The sequence below is a fragment of the Gossypium hirsutum genome, chromosome A03 (assembly GCF_007990345.1).
Source record: "Gossypium hirsutum isolate 1008001.06 chromosome A03, Gossypium_hirsutum_v2.1, whole genome shotgun sequence".
Taxonomy (NCBI): Eukaryota; Viridiplantae; Streptophyta; class Magnoliopsida; order Malvales; family Malvaceae; genus Gossypium; species Gossypium hirsutum.
In genome coordinates this window covers 109,149,769-109,170,869 of record NC_053426.1, presented here as the reverse complement: position 1 = coordinate 109,170,869, position 21,101 = coordinate 109,149,769, and the positions used below count along the sequence as shown (strand labels likewise).

Sequence of the window (21,101 nt, the reverse complement as noted above, 5' to 3'; positions counted from 1 at the left end):
CCAATTAAGCTTTGAACCTTAAAACCCTAATTTCTCCTCTCTCTTTTTTTCCTCTCTTTTTATTCTCTGTTTCGTTTTAACTCTTTTTGTTTCTTTTAATTCTTTTTGTTTCTTTTATTTTGTTTTATGTTTTAATTATAATAATATAATATAATAATATTTATATATGCTTAAATATTAAGTAAGTATGTAATATAAATAAATATATGTATATAAATTTTACACATTTCCTTACCAAGACCAAACACTTGTTAATTTATGGCTTAATTGTTTATTTAGTCCTTTCACCTTTCTTTAATCTATAATTCAATTTTCTCTTTTTATGCAATTTAATCCTTATACCTAAGTACTCTTAATTCAAGCTAATTCACCTAATCAGAACCTAATTAACTACACAACTAACCTCGTAAATATTAATAAATATTTACGAGTCCGTTTTACGAAAACAGAAACCTAAAAGTACACTTTTTTTTTAATTTGATCTTTTTTAATTAAGTAACCATCGAAACATTAAAATTTCTTAACAAAACTTTAATACCATCTTAATGACACTACGTAAATATTTACGGCTCGGTTTATAAAAACAAAGACCACTTGAACTTAATAAATCACTTATATAACATAAATTATCAAATCAAAAACCTTTTTTAAAAAAATCACATTTGACTCGTAAATATTAAATAATAATATTTACGAACTTACTCGTTAGATTTGGTAACCCCGAAACCACTTAAAAATTGGTTGTTACAAAAACTCATATTTTTTCATCACTTCTTTACCCAAACAAAAACAAGCAATAATTTAATTAATTGTAAGTACGTTTTTTTCCCTTACTTTTAGCTTAGCATGGAAAGATTTGAGATTATATAATCAAAAGAAATTTAAGTTTCATAGACAATTATTAAATTTGAGTTTTTTGAGTTTATTTCATTAGAGATAATCTGGAAACACAAAATAAAATTTATTTTTTTAAAAAATAATTAATTTTAATATTATATAAACAAATCGATTGACATAATCAATTAATAAAAAAGAATTTCAACAATTTATTCAATTTATTTTGATGTTTTGAAATTTAAAATTTTAATGTTAATTTTTTTTTAAAATTTTGACTTTAGGATAAACAAGTACAATTTGACAATTTTTGTATATAATTTTAATTTCTATCTCTTTTTCACTTTAATGCTTGATTTTTTTACCTCAATCAATACTTAAAAAAATATTTTTTTGGTGACTAAAATGAAATCGACCTAAAAATTGAGTGATCAAAATGAAAGTACAAACATTATATTGCATGTTCAGTTAACCGCCATTAAAGATTTAAAACTTAAGTGACTAAAATGAAAGTACCTTAAAAAGTTGGGTGACTAATTAAGTAATTTATCCTATAAAATTTAGAATTTATGAAAGACTATATAACTGCATACACCAGAGAAATTATTTTTTCCCACCACATTATCTATCCTCCCTTTCAAAATACAATTTGAATCCCAAAACCCGGACCCTTAAACTCGAATCTCAAAAGATTTAAATTTAGGATTTAAGGTAAAAAAATTAAAATTATATATCAATAAAATAAATAAATTTACTAAAATATCAATAAATAATTAGAAAAAACGATGAATAATATGATAGAAAAGGTTTATAAAATGATTTTTCCGAACACAAAGATGAATTATAATAATCAATTAAAATTAAATAATAAATATATAACAAAAAAAAGGAATAAATAAAGATGGTTTGCCAGTTGGCACTTGAAGATTAAACAAATGAGCTGACTTTAAAGGGACTTCCACGTCCTTTGGTGAATGATCCAAGAATTCCCAATTTCCAGTTTCTCAAGCACTAATTAATGGAGATTGATAAAATAATGAAAAAGAAAAAGAAAAAAATGGTAAAAATATTACCTTTCTTAGTACTCAGTAAACAATGAAAAAAACCAAACCCAGACATAGAGAAAAGTCAATAAGGGTACCCTATTTATTTTCGTTCTTTTTCCTTTTGCCCCTCCAAAGACTTTATTTTGCGTTTCTTTATCAGTCAATATACTATTCTAAGGTTTTTTGTCCTTATTTTGTAAGCATTTAATTCTTGTACATATATTTGTCACTTTTCTCTATTGAGAACAAGGGAAGGATAGTCAACAATTGGGGAAATTCAAGTCTTGTACAGCTGTGGTTTGTTTGTTCTTAGTATTTTTATTCTTCTTGTGAATTGGGTGTTTTGGTGGATCGGTAAGGAAAATTCTAACATGCCCATTTCATGATTTTGTTTTGATTTTCTGTTTATATGGGAAAATTTAGGCCTGGGGGTGTTTAAAGTTGTTTTTGTTGCTGGGTTTTTTTGTTTTTGCCTGTTTAATGTTCTTTGATTATGCAGGTTGAAAAATTCTTGGGGGGAATATTGTTTTCTTTTAGATGTTGAGTGATAATAGATAAAGAAGTGAGAAGTGTGGAGGGGGAATTGAATTTTATGGATAATCTATGTTGCTTCAACTCAGTCTATTCTCAGGTCAGCATATATTCAGTTCAATCTTTTCGATTTAACTTTGAATATTTGAATTATTCAAGTCTATATATCAGTTTCCTAGTTGTTCTCATCATATGTTTATGTATATACCTGTATATATTTGGTTGGTGATTTCAGTTAGATTCTTGTAAGGCCATGATCTAGTTTAGTGGTAGATTTGACTTTATGCCAGATTCTTTGTTTCATTCACTTTGAGTGCATAGGCTATTGTAGCTCAGTGCCAAAGCTTTATTTTGGTTTTTTTTTTTGGGGGGGGGGGGTGTTCAAAAAGAAACAAATGAAACATGAAAGTATTTTTTGAGATTTGAAATGCTACCTTTAAATTATGGGAATATTTGGGGCTTAGATGATTGCACAGCACTAGAATCCTGAAATTTAGTTATTTCAATAAAACAGGATACCTTTGTTTTAGTGAGGACACTGAAAAATAAGTTTGAAACAGTTTTAATGCATTTTATCTGTGGTGTTTTGATTTATTCTGATGTTATATGCGAAATACGGAAGATATACCGTACTGGTTTTCTATATATGATTCATTTAGGGTTGTTGATATCTGCATTCGTATTCCTTTTATAGTTTGTGTTGGATCTTGAAAGCATTGAAGAATATCGCTAATTTTTTGCTTGTATACTAATAAACATATCTTCGTTTTAGCTTTACTCGGTTTTTTTCTTAGTCTTTTTGAAAGCTTCAGGACAGATTCTCTGTTTTTTGTTTGGTTAACAACTAGAGGAATCGAGGCAATGATTTTACCCTGCAAAAGTGGTCATCATGATCTCCCTGGTTCTTAGTTTTCAGGAATCAGTTAAAAAAGTTCTCTTATATACTATTCAGTTTTGAATTTGATGTTGCCCATGTGGAAACACGATCCTATGAAACTTTTCACTGTTACCTTTGTTGGTAGTTAGAAAGATGATACCTAGATAGAGCTTGGTTGCTGTTTCTTCTTCTCCGTTGCTTTCTTTCAATTTGTTTTTGGCTGCAGTCCATTATGTAATATCATAAAAGTTTTTATCTTTTAGGGAGGACGTTCTTCGTGTAGCTCTGGAAAGGGTAGAAGCCATCAGGGGCTTGTCAAGTATGGCTTCACATTGGTGAAAGGAAAAGCAAATCATCCCATGGAGGATTATCATGTTGCAAAGTTTGCTCAGCATCGGGGACATGAGCTCGGACTTTTTGCCATATATGATGGCCATTTGGGAGATAGCGTACCAGCCTATCTTCAAAAGCATTTGTTTTCCAATATCTTGAAGGATGTGAGTTCTTGATTAATCCAATATGAATAATTCATTAGGGCTTAGCGGCATCAGATACCACAGTCAAACAGAATAATTCTTGTCAGTTAAATGCTACACTCGAAAAAGAGTGTCTTTATTGATCTAGCAATGGTGATTCTGTTTAAAATTATCTTTGAAAATGAAAGGCGAAGCTATAAATTTTTTAATTGGCGTTGAAATGATGGTGCTTTGATTCTTATTGTTATAGCCTCAACTCCCTGGCTGCATCTGTTAAAGTATGTCCTTGTGTTATGTAATAACTTGCAGGAGGAGTTTTGGACCAATCCCAGGGGGTCCATCTCTAAAGCTTATGAGCAGACGGACCAAGCGATTCTCACACACACTCCCGACTTGGGTCGAGGGGGATCCACTGCTGTCACTGCAATTTTGATAGATGGGCAGAAATTATGGGTTGCCAATATTGGAGATTCACGTGCTGTTCTCTCAAAGAAAGGGCAGGCGATACAAATGAGTATCGATCATGAGCCGAACACAGAGCGTGGCAGCATCGAGAACAGAGGTGGCTTTGTCTCAAACATGCCAGGTTATTATTTCACATCTCCCCCGTGCATATGTATGATTTTCTGTTTAAGGAAAATTTGTTTACAGATTGAAAGTAAATAAGTTCTCTAAACTTAATAGAAAGCTTATTGATTGAGATTGCTAATCTATCGCACTATATCGGTTTTGCCTCCGAATGCAAATTAATTAGCACTAAAATTTTATATGATGATGACTTGTACTGTTATTTGTTGATAATCAATCTTGTTGGGGCATATTTTTCCCCAGGGGATGTGGCAAGAGTGAATGGCCAACTTGCTGTTTCTCGCGCATTTGGAGATAAGAATCTTAAGTCACACCTCCGATCCGATCCCGACATGAAAACTGTCGATATTGACTCGGATACCGAACTTCTCATCCTTGCAAGTGATGGACTATGGAAGGTGATCCATGTCTCTCTCTGTGAAGACCAACAATGTCTAATTTATAGTTTATTTTGTTCTCATTTTTGTATGCAAATTTAATCCAGGTCATGTCCAATCAAGAAGCCGTTGATATTGCCAAAAAGACCAAGGACCCGCTTCGAGCAGCTAAAAGGCTAATAACCGAGTCACTGAACCGAGACAGTAAGGATGATATCTCCTGTATTGTAGTTCGTTTCAAGGGTTAATTGCAAAACCAAAAATGCAATGGAAGAACAGTTCCTCGATCAAATGAGATACGATTCAAAAGGGTAAACACCAACTAGCAATCTCATTAAAAATGCATAATGCTGAAAGTTTGTAGTAGATTTCAATATCGTTAAGGTACCCCCTTTGATAGGAAAGAAAGTAAAAGAGTAATAATCTAATGGTTGAAATTCGTGCATATAATCAGATCAATGTATGCTATATGTTCTTGGTCGAGTCATTAGATTAGATGTGTTCCTTTCAATTTTCCTTTACTTTCCTTCTTACCAAACAGAGTGTTAGCGTTTGTGGCGGCAAGCGGCGGCTTGCTGGCTTTGGTATTTGGTTGAATTCTTCATTGTAGATTCATTTCCATAATTTTATGTATAATTTTGCATTGCACCTCTTAAGGCATTGAAGATGGAAAAGCTCAAATCTGTTGAAATAGCTTCAGCTCTTCAGATTTGTTGAAGTCTAATTATGTCTCCAGTCCTTATACTTTTCAGTTTTTTTGCAATTTAGTCCATCTACTTGGTTGATACATTGATAACTAATTTCTGTCAAATTTAAATATGTTTTATAAATTGAATTTTAATTTTTTTAATCAGAGGCTTAAATATTATATGGTCAAAGTTAACGAAAATTTATTAACAGTGTTATCAATTGAACTTTGTAATATTAGACATTATAACCATCCGATTCATAGTAGTTATTATTGTACGGGTCTCACAAAAAAGCCCTTTATACATACCCTCAGAGGACAAAAGAAAAATGAGAACTCTCTTCCATTTCCCTCACCTTCCCTCACATGAGAACCCCATTTTAAATATTTCATGAAGTGTAGCTTCTCTCCCTTTGTTTCACCATTCTTTCAAGATCATTCGTCTTTATGGCTCTCCTCCCTTTCAGGGTGAATCATTTCTACTCTCAATCTAAAGCTTGTATTAATTGTTGGTGTAGTTAGCATGGTATTTTAAGATACACACTTCATCTGGTGTTGAGCTTTCCAGTGCTCTTGATCTTTTCAGGTCGCATACCTCTTAAGGTATCTTATACTTTTAAGATACAACTCACCTCATTAGGCGTCGAGCTATCTAAAGCCGTTGGCTTTTTCAGGTCATGTACCTCTTAAGGTATCATATCTCTTAAAAGACACCTTATCCCATCAAGTGCCACTCTTTCTAGAGCTTTTGATTTTTTTTAGGTTGTATATCTCTTAAGGTGTTGTATCTCTTAAGATACACCTCAGCTTATCAGGTGTTGATCTTTTCAAAGCTATTGACCTTTTCAGGTTGCATAGTATTGTATCTCTTATGAGAAGAGGTGTCAAGTTTTTTGAAGCTTTTGATATTTTCAAGTCACATACCTTTTAAGATACACCTTCCCTCGTCTGGCGTTGATCTTTCCAAAATTACTTTCCATGTCACTTATAAGACTTTGCTTTCTTAGCCAATTAACTTTTCAAAGTTGACCTTCCCAAGTCATGTACTTCTTAAAATATTTTTCTTTCTCTAATAAAAAGGATTTCGTCCATGACATTGAAGTTTCGCCCATGCTTTTTGTCTTAGAGAATATAACTCTCTTTAACATGAGAGCAATTGCTCTCATCTATTACCGAAAAAAAAAGAACTCTCATCCGAGTAATTGCTCTTACCATTGCATGGCACCATAAAAAGTTAAATCTCTAACAACATTTAATTGTACATGTCATATTATTTTTATATTTTCGTTTTTATTTTGTTCACTTAAAAAATATTTTTTTAAGTACTGATTGGAGTAAAAAAATTAAGAATTAAAGTGAAAAAGAGAAAGAAACTAAAATAATACATAGAAACTATTAGATTGTACTTCTTTATCCCATAGTTGAAATTTTAATTTTTTTTATTATAAAAAATTTATATTTCAAAATATCAAAATAAATTGAATAAATTGTTGATTTTTTATCCATTAATAATGCCAAAATTTTTTTTACTATAATATTAAAATTAATTTAATTTAAAATTTTAATTTTATGTTTTCAGATCATCATCAACGAAAGCAATTAAAATAACTCATATTTAATACTTGTTTACAAAACTTAAATTTCTTTTGATTATATATTCTCGAATCTTTCATACTAAGCTAAAAGTAAAAGAAAAATATTTGCAATTAATTAAATTAATTGCTTGTATTGTTGTTTGGGTAAAGAAGCGATGAAATTTTTTTATTTGGAATGGAAGATAAAATTAATTAAGTTAATTAATTGTAAGGAATATTTTTTTTTTGCTTTTGTTAAGATTCAAAATTCAAAAGATCATGTAATCAAAAGAAATTTGAGTTTCTTAAACAACTATTAAAGGCAATACTTTCATTGATAATTTTTTAAAATAATTTCAAAATATTAAACTAAAATTAAATAAATTGTTGAGATTTTTTTATCCATTGATAATGTCTACGGGTTTGCTACAATAATTTTGAATCTTAATATTTAAAAATTTATATTTCAAAACCCAAATTTAAAATTTTTAGGAATGTGATAAACAGGTACAAGTTGACAATTTTGTGTATTATTGTAGTTTTTAACCGTTTTTTCATTTCAATCCTTGATTTTTTTACCCCAATCAAGACTTAAAAAAGCTAGGTTTTGGGCGACCAAAATTAAAACGACCCAAAGTTAGGTGACTAAAACGAAAGGGCAAACATGTTGTGACGTGTACAATTAACTGCCGTTGGAGATTCAATGCATAGGTGACTAAAATGAAATTTTCCTAAAAGTTGGTGACCAAATTGCGAGGATTTCATTTTAGGTGACCAAAATGAAAGCTTTCTAAAAGTTGATTGACTAAGTAGGTAGTTTACCCTAATTTTAATTAGTAAAGGTTAAAACTAAGAAATTCGGATCAGTCACAAAATAAACATCAGCAATACGGCACGCAAAATTCCCATACCTACCAAAGCCCGAAGCCCGGCGCGTATTATTTACGGCTGCTTAACCATTAATCCATGCTTACGCCTTACTGTAGCAAATTTCATTCCTCTTTGATCAAATAAAAAATCCTTGGTTAAAACCCTCCCAAAACCCTTTTAGCTGCTCCGCCATTCTTATTTACCTTCATTTTTTTTTTCCGAATCCGATCATGTCAAAAACGCTGAATCTAATAAAAGCCAACGCTTCCAACCCCAAGGTATGGCTCGTGGCGGGAATAACGGTGGCCGGAATTATAGTGGTGGCGGAGACCCGTAGAAGGAGGAAAAAAGCGATGATCATCAAAAGAGAAGATTTTGGCGCTTTCATGGAACGCTTCGAATTGATTCCTTTTCCTCAGCCTCCACCACCCGCCGCCAAACTTCCACTATCGGGCTTTACGTTCGCTATCAAGGACATGTTCGTAATTCCATCACTATGTCTTTCCCCCTTAGTTAATACTTTCTATCATATTTTTTTAATCGTTTATTTATTTATTTTTTAATGATCGTAACAGATTTGATGTGAAGGGTCACGCGACGGGGTTTGGGAATCCCGATTGGCAAAGAACACACGAGGTTGCTGACAAGACGGCGGTTGTGGTAACTGCTTTGTTGAAAAACGGGGCTAAATGTGTTGGCAAGACAGTTATGGATGAACTGGCTTTCGGGTAACCTTTTATTTCGTCCTTTGGTATTTCCCATTTCTTTCTGGGAAGAATGTATCTAGTACAATGTAATATTTTTCTTTTTGTTAATGTTAATAGAATAACTGGGGAAAATAAGCATTATGGAACACCTACAAATCCAAACATGCCGTCAAATGTTCCAGGAGGTTCTTCAAGTGGTTCTGCTGTTGCAGTTGCTGCTGAACTTGTGGACTTTGCTCTAGGTAACTTTGCTGCTGAATCTTGTTGATATACTGGTTGTTTTCTTCCTAGTGTTATCTATAAACATATAACACTATTTTGATGACTTTGTAGGTACTGATACAATTGGTTGTGTCAGAGTTCCTGCATCATTTTGTGGTGTTCTTGGGTTCCGTCCATCTCATGGAGCTGTATCTACGATTGGAGTTCTTCCAAATTCACAAAGTTTGGATGCCATTGGTATTGTAATGTGGCATTCTTGTTTGTAATATTTTGTTGCCTTTCCCTGCAGATTATAGGTGTTGATATCTTTAGCTAGTATGAATTATGATTATGCCAACTCGCTTTGCCTTGACCTTCTTTCTCTTTTTACTAAAGTGTGGCGTAACTGTTCATGATATATTAATGGATGGATACTGCTCCGATAAACAGAGCAGTTCCCCACTAGGTTTTTGTAGCATATGTGTTGTTTTGTTATAAGAATGCCCAATTTCGTATATTTAGTGGGCATTTAATATTCTAGTTTCTTGCTTAGCATTAAAATTTTGGAGAGTTCACATTGCTGTTTTTTAGAGTTCCTTTGTTTCTTTTTACTGATTTTGTCAAATTATTATATCTAAGGATGGTTTGCTTGTGATCCATCTATTCTACATCGTGTTGGGAATGTTTTATTGCAACTAAAAGCAGTGGAACCCAGAAGGGGAAGGCACCTTGTCTTTGCTGATGACTTATTCGAGCTTTCAAAGGTTCCCAAGCAAAAGACAGTGCATGTTATTAGCAAAGCAGTTGAAAAGCTTTCTGGCTGTAAGTTGTATGGCCTTCAATTTTATTCATATCAGTTGCATATTTTCTGGTCTGAAAATCTTAATTATAGTCTACTGCTACCTCTTCTGTTACAATGATGTGAATCTTGCTTCTTGATGTGTCGACCTCTTGCTAATTGCACAGATCAGCTGCCAAAGCATGTCAACTTTTGTCTGTTCATTGCTTCAAATGTACCCAGTCTAAAGGGTTTTTGTCAACATTCCACAAACCTGCAAAATGGAATTTCTGCTTTGCAAGCCCTTTCATCTGCAATGGTGTCATTACAAAGGTATCTGAGAATACTTTGTCATTACATGCAGGACCATATACCTCTTGCACCTGCTTCAGTTGTTGCAACCCTTCAACTGGGATATAATGATCATCATTATTGTGCAGAATTTTGTTTCTGGCTTTGTAGACGACCTATTTACCTAATATTTAGTACTTCTACTTTTTAGATATGAATTTAAAACAAACCATGAAGAATGGCTTAAAGATGTTAAACCAAGACTAGGACCTGAAGTTTCTCGTTGTGTTCTTGCTGCAATCAACAATACATATGAGAATATAAAAAGTTTGTACAAAGTCAGGACTGAGATGCGGGCTGCAATGCAGAGTCTTCTAAAGGTGTGGCAGATTCTTTTCCTACATCCGCTTTCTTTCTGTGTCTATTTTGTTCACACTGCTAAGCTGTTAATTTTCTTGGCCTTTGTTATGGTTAATTACTGTTACCATTTTTGACAAGAGTGTGTACTATAGACAATAATACAAATGAGTTGTGTCCCATTTATTGCCAGGATAGTTTTGGTACTATGATAACTTCGTAGAATGATCTTGTCTTGTAATTATAAATAAAAACTTAGTTTTCTCTTTTTCTAATAAGAAATGGGAGCAATTTGCATCTTAGTAACAATTTAAACTTAAAATTTGATATTTGGGAGATTGTTGCGATAGATGAAATGATAGAATGATCAGAAGAATATAGTATGAGAGATAGCTAGAATTGATCAAATTAAATATGTATATATATTAAATGTCTGATGTATGTCATTATCATAACACTGTTCAATTTGGGTTTACTTTCATGGTCTCCAAATGGCTTTCAGATTTCTGTTGCTTCTCTTGAAATGGTATGGGCTTGGATGATAGGGATGGCCTGGAATCGGATGATGTTACTTAATTGAGTCGTCCTATTTGTTTCAGGATGATGGGATATTAGTTATTCCCACGATTGCAGATCCTCCACTAAAGCTTAAGAAAGGGAGTTCCACCGAGTTTCATGATAGAGCATGTGCTTTATTGAGTGTTGCTAGCATGTCTGGGTGCTGTCAGGTGGCTTTTGCTGGCACAAGGCTTAAGTTTTCAATCTTGTATGTTGTTTGTAACCTGGATATCAGAAATTTATTTAACCTTACAATCTCCTCCCAGGTTTCTGTTCCATTAGGAGAGCATGATGGTTGTCCTATTTCTGTTTCATTTGTCACATACCATGGAGCGGACAAATTTCTTCTTGATACAGTTTTGGACATGTATGCTTCTCTGCAAGAACAAGTCAGCATAGCATCCAATTCAGCACCATTGCCTGATCTCAATGGTAATATGGATGCTTCTGAACTGTTGAAGGAAAAGGTTTTCCCTCCTCTAACATCTCCCAATATCTGAATGGTTTGATTTGCCTAATGAAATTTCTGCAAATGTGAATGATGCCACAGGGTTTATTATTGTTGGGAGTCACTTTGCACCTTGTTAGATTATAAGTTGTTTACTAAATGGCATGTTAAAATTGATGAGTTCTTACAATCATCTTGACAAGAAAAGTGGAAAGAATGCTTGTTATTTGGATGGCTAAGTTATTATACCTGTAAAGAACTATGAATAACTGCTATTCTCTCTTAATTATTTGCTCAACTTCTGCTTTCTTTATGTTGCAACATTTCTAAGTAATGTAGCGTCCAAGCCCCTCATGTTTATATGGTATGCCATTTTGTTCTTAAGGTCATTAAGAGCGAGTGTGATCTGGATTAAAAGTAGTATTTTCTGTGTTAAATGCTGGTGAACATTATTTTTAGTTTCGGTGTCTGCAGCGTTAGCACTTGTTATAATTTAAAGTAGTATGTTTGGTTTGCTGTGAGTTTTAATTCACAGAAAGGTCTGCCGTTATAAGGCTTTTAATGACAAGTTCCATTTCAGGGAAATGCTGCTTTTAAGGGAAAGCAATGGAACAAGGCAGTTAATTATTACACTGAAGCTATTAAGTTAAATGGGACAAATGCGACATACTATAACAACCGGGCAGCAGCTTACTTGGAACTAGGATGGTATGCTGTTGCTAATATTTGTTGCTACCAATTTCATTACATTGTTTCACATTCACAAACTTCCGAAGGGATCTGACTTTTGAAAATGCAGCTTTCAGCAAGCTGAAGAGGACTGCAATAAGGCAATATCATTTGACAAAAAGGTAATGAAATATCTTTTTTTTTTTTTTTTAAGTTTTAATGTTGGAACTTTGAAATACGTATGCACACATGAGAACAAAGCTGTTGTTCTCGAGTGATACTATTAGTCAACTAATACTTCTATGCAGAATGTGAAGGCATATCTGAGACGTGGGACAGCCAGAGACTCACTACTCTGTTATAAAGAGGCCCTTGAAGGTGAGAATACTTTAATAATTGATGAAATAGTTTAATAGTTGAAGGCCCTTGAAGATGAATACGGTGTTCAAATCTGTCATAAGTGTGAGAGATATAAAATAGTATAATAGTTGATGCATGTTTCACTCTGCAATCCTATCACCCCCTCGATCTTAGAACAATAATTTTCCTTTACCCCCAGCATGATCTATTTGTATTTTAAAAGTTTACAAATTCAACACTATGCATCATACCACTCATCTTAACCAGTTTCGATTTTGCTAAGCTCTTGAGTGGTTTCTTGGTTTGGCATTTGCAGATTTCAAACACGCATTGGTTCTAGAGCCTCAAAATAAAGTAGCCAACCTCGCAGAGAAAAGACTACGAAAACTGGTTAGTTGATACTGCTCTTCTCTGCTTCGCTTCTTGTCTAACAAATGCGAAACAAGGTTGACCGAAGATAGGCGCAATCTTTGTGCAATTTACCCTAACCTTCGGTAAACGGAAAATCAAAGTAAAAGCATGTTGGTTAGAGGGTGCTGCTGGTGCAGTTTTTGGCCGCAATTTCTTTTCCTTCGACACATTGTTTCTGTGTAATCAGTATATGTTCGACCTATGCAATCTTGTTGAGACACCTATACAATTAAAAGTTATTCAACTGCTAGTTTAGCATTTATGTTGAATAGGAAAAAGGGGAAAAAAAAAAGTGGGGGTTAAAAAGTTTCTTATATGGTGAAAAATAATGCTAGTTAATAGTTTTTGATTGTTTAGTAATTGTTGGAAAAAAGTGTAAAAATTCAAATATTAAAAATATATTTAGAATACTAAAAGTTCAGAGATCAAGGAGAATTCTTTTTCTTTTTTTCCCTTCAGAAAATCGATTTTCAAATAGTAAAAGTTCGATTTATTGGTTTTTTTTTCTTAATTTGTTCTTCACAAGAACCGCAAAAATTGCACCGGAGAAAAAAAAATGGCATTTCTTTTGAATTTAGAGATTAAATTGTCACACAATGCAAACATTTTCACATTAAAATTAAGAAATACGAATTGTTTGCAAAGCAAAGGAGGAACTTCAAAGCTCGTTTACAGCCATTAATTTCTTTTTTTTTAAATTTAATAATATTAAAGCTTAATACAGAATTTGGCATCTATGCTATTTTTTTTGTCATATTTGATTTGATGAAATATTTAATTAATATTTTTATTAAATCAATCTTAAACCTAAATTAAAAAATATCAATCGGATCAAAATCATGAAAAATATAAATTTATCGATATTAACAAAATTAATTTTAAAATCTAAAAATTAATATAAATACTACCTTAAAAAAATTTAAAACTCAAGTATAAAATAATATATTAAGCATTATATTAATTATTAATATTTTCTGTTTGATTTTGAGGAATTATGAATATTTTCTGTGAACTTAATAGTTTAAATTATCACTTAATTGGGATGTCCGGAGGCGGGTTTTCCGAAGTTATAATCTTACAGACAAGATTCGTTGAACTCCTTAAATGTAGAACGTCCAATGCAAGTGGGGTGGTGGAGATTATCTCATTCCAACTCTTCCCATCTTTTCAATGATGTTGTTAAAAATATTTTGGTTTAATTCAGTAGGAGGTCCTTAAACTATGTTCTTTGTTTTAGTTAGTTTTTTTTTTTTGGAACCAAGTACTTAAAATTTATTCCATAACTGAAATTGGCCCTTGTTACATTCCTTAAGAAAAAGGGTAAATCCAATCAGATATCGCCACCTGACACTTTTTGATTGGTTGAAACGATTTTTCTTAACGAAACCAATTTCAATTACAAGATAAAATTTAAATGCCTTATTCGACAAAATAAAGGGCATAATTTAAGAGCTCCTATTATATTAAGCCAAATATTTTTTACCATGAATGTTGATCATATTTATAACCATTTTATATTACACTAGGCATATAAATTTTTTTTTATCTTCGCTTATGAATATAATATTATTTTGCTATCATTTTTATTTTACTTTGCTAGAATATAATATTTCATTATTTAGTTGACAAAATAAATTTTTTTTTACTTAAATTATCCTTATTTTAACATGTAATATAAGTAAAGAAGTTGGAACAGTTTAAAATATTATTAATAAACAAATTATTTTCTTTTAACGGTGAAAATTTTAAGTTCACAATAAAATTAAGAAAATATTATATATCTCTTAAAATATATTTAAATTTTAGCTTTAAAATAGTTAAATTATAACAAATGATTAAAAAAAAAAAGGTTACTCAGGGCTTTCATCACGACCCTCAAATTTGCTATGGTTGTGATTAACATGCTTTGTTAGAGAGGCACAGACTTATCTTTGCTTGGTGTACACCTTCAGGCGGCTTATACCATTATTAGCTTGATGCACCATTTCTGGTTATTCGTTCAAGCATGATATTTTGTTTGAAATTTGAAAAGATTTAAATAAAGATATTAGACTCGAAATATAGATTTTTACAAAAAAATTAGACCTGTTTAAAATATGAATCAGACTAAAGTTTAAACATTTATATTATGTAATTTATAACATATTAAAAAAATAAATCTATACTAAATATATAGCACAGCACTAATGTAAATATTAAAATGATGTTATGACGACTATAAAGTTATTAAATATAAAATTGAAATAATATAAGTAATTTTTAAAAATAATATGAGTGGACTTGAAATGGTTTAGGTTAATTTTTTTGTAAATATAGATGGATTTAGAAAAAAATTTAGGCTCATATTTTGAATCGGACCGGACTTAAACAAGCATAAAATATATTAATATCATGCTTAGATTCGACTAAACCCAATTCGACACAGTCCATGATTACCTCTACTTTAATGTTTAACTGAAGTTAATATATCATGAGTTAAATATTTTTAATTAAATTAAATTACATAAATGTTAAAATTAAATGGTAAAAACTTTAATTTGTAATAAATGATTTTCAGTGTAAATATTATTTTTTTAAAAATATTTTCTCCTTTTATTTTAATTTTTCTAAATTATATTTTAGAAAAAGCTAAAAAAATACACAAACTTTCTATTTTTCGTAAATTTAAAATTTAATTCCTATTTTTTTATTTAGAAAAATATAGTCTTACTTTAAAGAGTTCAATTATTAACATTATAAAAATTATTTTATTAATTCAGGTACATTATAATGTCATTTTTTAGTTATATTACTACAAATTGAGTATTACTTTTTAAATTTCAAATTGTTACACTAACAAATCTAACAAAAGAATTTAAAAATTGGATCTAAATATTAAAATTTGAAAAGTAAAAAGACAAAATTGTTAAAAATAAAAATATAGGGTTAAATTCTAAATTTGTGAAGAACAGAGGGATCTATGGCAGATTTTAACCTTTAGAAAAATAACGGTGTTGGTAACTTGAAACAAAATTGGGTTCGTGATAAAGCCGTTAAAGCAGCGACCGAAACTGAAGAAAACCATCTGTTTTCGGTTCCCACGGCACCAAAAGATCCCATACTAATTAACGCATTTTTCGAACAAAAAACAAAAACCCAAAACTTCAGATCCCTCTCTATTTGTTTGTTCCTTCTTCCTCTGGAAATTCTTTCCATTTATACAAAAACTCAACCCCAAAAAGAAATTCAAAGGAAAAAGATAAAATTAAGCAATCATGGAGGTGGAGATGGACATGATGGAGAACTTGCCATCTACCATATCCCCATTACTCCTCCGGTCGATGGCTTCTTCTGTTTTTACTTATGCTGACAAATTGTTCATCAACTTAGCTGAGAAATTCAAGCCCTTTGAAATCATTCGTTATGTTCTCATCACTTCCTTTCTCTTCTTTCTTCGTTTACTTTCTTTTCTTTTCCTTTCCGATTTACCCCCTAAATCCCAGTCGCATGTTTATACGTTTAATCCTCCCAAAAGCAACGACCGCTATTTGATTGGTTCTGGGGTCAGCGATTCCGGGATAGCTCGGGCCCTTTCGCAGGTACTATCGATTGTTAATGACATTCCTGTTAGTTCGAGGAAGTACGGGATCGTTCGGTCTTTAGCTGAAGGACTTATAGAAGAGAACCGTAGGGAAGATGCTGAGGGTTTACGTGAAGTGAACCGGGCGGTTTTGTCTTCGGCTTTTTCGAGGACTCTTTCTTATCTTGAGGCTGCTATGGTTGAGTTGGGGCAAGATAGGATCGGTCATGATGGTGCTGGACCTGCTCCGGTTCAGTATTGGGTGAAAAGGGCTTTACGGGTGGTTCGGTCTGTTGGGGATGGGGTTTGGGCTAGGGAAGGGAGTGGAGCTGTGAGGGAGGATGTGAACCGGTCAGGAAATTCGGCTGAGAAGCTGGCTGCTGAGCTTCTTTGGTTGGCGCAGAAGTTGGTTGATTGTGGGTTTGGGGAAGAGGCTGTTGAGAGGTGGGCATCGGCTTCAAATCTGGCTTCGCTTTCTCTTTTGGCTGAGCCACGCCTTCAAGGTTCCCTGGTTAAGGTTTCGAGTATGTTTCCCCTTTCTTCTTCCTTTGTTAAATCGTTAATATTTTCTCAAATTGGTGAATTAGGGTTTTTTCCCCTTCTTAGATACTTCTGTTGAATTGGGTATCTTTCGTTATTGATGTGTGCTGAAGTTTCAAAGGGGGTTTGCCATTTTATTATAGGGAGTTAAATTTGGGTCGATTTCATACAATCCTTGATATGAGAAACCATTAATTTATAATCTATTTAATAACTCCCATTTTGATGTAGATTTGGATAAGAATGTCAATTAACAAAAATGTTTAGCCTTTAATTCATGAAATTTGGCTTTTAACTTCAACTCCAAGTGATTGCCTGATTCTGTATGAACTGCAGCATTGAGGATTTTTGTTGCTGAAGTTTTATCTGTTTATATAGATAGATTTAAAAAAATGGTTGCCAAAAATGGTGGTGAAATACTTCTAAAAACTCTAGTCCTTTAGCCTAATTAATCAATTCTTATTATTATTTTTTCTTTAAACTTCTTTTGTTGGCTGAAAAGTGCTTAGGGTTGAAGAGGTATTATTCAAGGAGGGACTTAATTCTTTATGGCGTTTGTTTTTTTTTTTTTTTTTGTGCCAAGTTAGAACCCTGTTAAAGTTGTTTTCGTTTCACCTATCTTTCGTTTGTCCTAATTAGCGCTTCCCACAATTTCTTTGAGTTGCAATGCTCCACTTTTTCTCATCTGTTGGAACTTACGTTCCCTTTTTTGAATGACATTCTCGTTCCTAGGAGTTTGTAGTACTGTATCACAGTATCTTTCATTCTTAACATTGAAATTAGAGTAATTTATGATTGTGGTGATTTTACTTGTTAGGTATGGAATTTCACATTTGCGAGTCCATCCCAAGGTGGAGATGACACTGCCTATCCTTAACTTTTAAGCCTATAAACTAAGATCAATACAAATTATTATCAAGGAATTATAACATTCAAGGTCTTAAACCAGCAATTAATGTGGCTTGCTTATAGTCTCATGAGTTCTGTTATTGCTTATAGTGCAATGGTGTTGCAAATGAGGTTTGACAGACTGTTCATTAGGACTTTGGTTAGTATTTGCTTTTATAACCAAACCTTTTCTATTTTTATAAGAAAAATTGTTGAATATGTAGTCTCGTGAGCAATCGTGTTTGATAGAAAGTTTCTCCTTTTCACTATGTTTCAAAATATCTGCAACTGATGCCAATTCTACTCATTAGTTAAATAATATCAGTAAAGGTCTTTGATCCGCCCATTGGCAGAGTTTCCATTCTAATCTTTCTTCAAAAGGATAAGGACTCCAAAGAAAGTCTCTAATTGCCTGTCATTTATGTTCAACAGAAACATGCTTCAGTATTAAACGATTCTCTTGGATTTATCTGTATATATACTAATTGTTGAAAATAGAAGATTGATGTTCTTACTTATTGCTTAATTATTAAAAAAATGCAGCATTCTTGTTCAAACAAGCAAGGGATATGGAGATGGCACTGGATGAGACTGAAGAATTCTATGAAGAGAGCCGCAGGCAAACAAAGATGAAGATGCTAACGTCATGGTTGCCATTGCTTTGCAGGGCTAGCAATGGCACCGACATGCCAGTGCTCAGCATAAACGAAAAAGCTGAGCTAGAGAAGGTCTTGGAAGAGACCATAGAACTACTAGACCACGAGGAGCAAGAGCAAGTACTCAGCCTGTGGCTCCACCACTTCGCATATTGCTCATCCTCCGACTGGCCCAACCTTCATGCCTTGTATTGTCGCTGGTGTACCAATTCTCGGAAACTCTTGTTACTCCATTGAAGATATGTTCACCAGAAAGAATTTCTTGTGTAATACAATATATTGAGTTGGTTGCCTATACGGATATGAACCTTTAAACAATTGTTCCTAGTATAAGTCTATTATTTTAGTCATTATCCGAATATATTCATAAAGAAAAATTTGGAAAAGGCTCAGCAAGTTTATGTAGTCCTCTATTGCAACAGGTTTCATTATACAAGGGAAGCATATAGCAACAGCGTCTAAGAAAAGTTCATAAATATACACAACACTATTTGTACAAAATAAGTTTATAGTCTGAGAATATACGTACATATATTTATCTTAAACACGATTAAAACATGAACATGTATATACAGACGATGACCGTAAAGCCAAATCGTTGTTGTAGGCAATTTTGGAAGAAGGGAAGCTACTAGAGCACAAACCGCTTTGAGTAAATGTCAAATGTATATGATGAAGATAGCTGTGGCTCCTGTGATGTTGATCCAAAGAAAACTTTGTTAACCAGAGTTGCAATAGGACCAGATAGGCGTAAACCGGCTTTAGCATCGCGAATCGCATTGCGCATCGCATTAAGCAAGCGGCCGTAAGTCAATCCAGGTTCGTTTTCCACAGCTTGGATGAAGCTAAACGTCATGGCACCGGTCCTGGTACTGGTTTTGGTGAAAGCCTACAAAGAAACCAATTCAAATAATCTATAATGTTATTGGTTTATGTTGATGCATCAAGGCATAACGTCAAAACCATTATACTCACAGTGGTATCTGCAGAAACTTGATTATCATCACAAGCACTAAAACAGTAGGCTAATCCTCCACTTGTACCCTTGTAAAAGGAAGGTTTTCTTTGATCTTCCCATATATAGAACCCTTCCCTGCATAATTTCAAAACAAAAAATGATGGGAGACAATTAATGATTCATTGAAATGAATAATGGCATCAATGTAAAAAAAAAAAAAAAAGAAGACTAATGGACTGACTTATTCATCCTGCAAACGAAAGGCAGATCGAGAATGGTTCCGCTGTGGCAGCAATCGATGATGGCATGCAACATGGCTCCTCGAGGCAGTGGCCTAACAATGGTGGCATTGATTTCATCATCGATGATTTTCCCTTCGGTGTCGTGATCTAGAGGACATAGGGCTTCGTCAAATCCATCGACCTCGTCGTTGTCATAGTCAATTTGCCGATCACCATGGCCAGAGAAGTGAAACACTAACGAGTCCCCTGGCTGGCAGCCATAGACCAGCCATTTCAGGCCTTTCCTGATGTTCTGTTTTGTTGGGATCTTGTAAGGGTCTTTCTCATCTTCTGCAGATCAATTGAAGCAAAGATAAAATAAATAAAAGGTTCCGACAGAGACTAAAATTCGAACTTGATGTATGTCATCTAAATCTATCGAACTAAACTTCGAGTTTAAAGTGATTACAAGGTGAAAAATATATATATATACAGCACCTGTAAGCATGAGAATGGAGTCAATAGGAAACCCCAGTTTCTCAACAAGAAGATACCTCATACACTTGACATCATTGATGCTTCCTTTAAGTCCATAAGGTTTGCCATAGTAATTCAATCCGCAAAGCAATGCTCTTTTCCTCCCATGCACCGAAACAGGCGATAATGGAGGCCGTGGTTGCGGAGGTCGTTGATGAGGACCATATACGTAGGGAAATGCATGCGTCCCTGATCCATGAGGGCTTTTCATAACAAAAAAAAAAACTGTAAAAAAACACATACCGAACAGCAACAACATAACATGTAAAAAGACTGATAAAAAAACAAGTAAACCTGGTCCGCCTTGGTCCTATCAACGAGTCATGGACATGACCCCATCGAGCAATGGCTGCGTTGTTGGTATTGGTAATGGTATGGCACACAGCACAACGAATGGATTGTGCTTCTGGTGGAACCATCAGATACAGCTTACATCCATTGCATCGTTCTCTTCTCGCCATTGTGGGTGGAATGGATATACTGCTAAAATGGGTCGATGCGTATGTGTCTAATAAAAATGAAGAATTTTCAAGGCTTTATTTAAGGGTGGAAGGGAAACAGTAAAAAGAATTGATGGGTAAGCTAAAATTATAAGTCTCATAATTTATTCGATCCCTGCAAGAAAATTTTTAGTGCAGAACCAGATTCAGTTTCTTTTTTAAACTCCTTCGGTGGAATAAATATCTTGGATCCTGTTTGTAGATAAGATTTGTCGTGGTCTGCTAGATTTCTAGTCAAATCAACTTTGTTCATATAGAACCAGAGTGGATAATGGTCGCATGTAAGCTTCTTGCACTGAATTTTGTGAAATGTACATGAAAGAACTGGTTTTTTTTTTTTTTCATTCATGAAAATTAATTTTTCGAAATTTATGTTCGTTTTAAAATTTTCAATATTTAATGTATTGGGTATATGTTTTTTTCAACAATTATAATTCTACATTAAATATCCAACAATGATAACAGGCGATATTCAAAGTAAGGACCATTACTTTGAGGGAATCAAATATCCATTTTTGGGCTAATCTTGACTAACCCTAATAATATTATCTATTAAATACTTGAATTCTGGTTACTTATTTTAATAACTATTTCCGAAAAT

General features: G+C 33.1%; 4 protein-coding genes across 6 annotated transcripts; 3 read left to right on the top strand and 1 right to left on the bottom strand.

Annotated features, from left to right (window-relative positions):
* The first annotated feature begins 1,815 nt into the window (after positions 1-1,815).
* LOC107887441 (probable protein phosphatase 2C 10) lies at positions 1,816-5,377 on the top strand. 3 transcript variants are annotated; one of them, XM_041101856.1, is made up of 6 exons: positions 1,816-1,971; positions 2,380-2,511; positions 3,552-3,785; positions 4,074-4,350; positions 4,596-4,750; positions 4,837-5,377. In XM_041101856.1, exons 2-6 carry the CDS (start codon positions 2,473-2,475, stop codon positions 4,975-4,977), a joined length of 846 nt encoding a protein of 281 aa, XP_040957790.1. In that variant the 5' UTR covers positions 1,816-1,971; positions 2,380-2,472; the 3' UTR covers positions 4,978-5,377. The 3 variants fall into 3 exon arrangements, with proteins under 3 accessions (XP_040957790.1, XP_016667182.1, XP_016667184.1); XM_016811693.2 differs by having other exon boundaries at positions 1,816-2,234; XM_016811695.2 differs by lacking the exons at positions 1,816-1,971; positions 2,380-2,511 and adding an exon at positions 1,989-2,234.
* Positions 5,378-7,910: 2,533 nt separating this feature from the next.
* Positions 7,911-12,885, top strand: LOC107887442 (outer envelope protein 64, mitochondrial). The gene is made up of 13 exons (XM_016811696.2): positions 7,911-8,339; positions 8,437-8,589; positions 8,686-8,810; positions 8,902-9,027; positions 9,409-9,591; positions 9,736-9,880; positions 10,050-10,218; positions 10,795-10,923; positions 11,020-11,220; positions 11,782-11,909; positions 12,001-12,052; positions 12,179-12,248; positions 12,547-12,885. Exons 1-13 carry the CDS (start codon positions 8,092-8,094, stop codon positions 12,627-12,629), a joined length of 1,812 nt encoding a protein of 603 aa, XP_016667185.2. The 5' UTR covers positions 7,911-8,091; the 3' UTR covers positions 12,630-12,885.
* Positions 12,886-15,649: 2,764 nt separating this feature from the next.
* On the top strand, positions 15,650-18,676 carry LOC107887443 (uncharacterized). The gene is made up of 2 exons (XM_016811697.2): positions 15,650-16,724; positions 18,172-18,676. The coding sequence occupies exons 1-2, from the start codon at positions 15,896-15,898 to the stop codon at positions 18,519-18,521; spliced, it is 1,179 nt and encodes a 392-aa protein (XP_016667186.1). The 5' UTR covers positions 15,650-15,895; the 3' UTR covers positions 18,522-18,676.
* Positions 18,677-20,654, bottom strand: LOC107887444 (metacaspase-3). The gene is made up of 5 exons (XM_016811700.2): positions 20,295-20,654; positions 19,962-20,203; positions 19,484-19,814; positions 19,260-19,377; positions 18,677-19,173 (listed from the first exon to the last, which is right to left on the bottom strand). The coding sequence occupies exons 1-5, from the start codon at positions 20,459-20,461 to the stop codon at positions 18,916-18,918; spliced, it is 1,116 nt and encodes a 371-aa protein (XP_016667189.2). The 5' UTR covers positions 20,462-20,654; the 3' UTR covers positions 18,677-18,915.
* Positions 20,655-21,101: the final 447 nt, after the last annotated feature.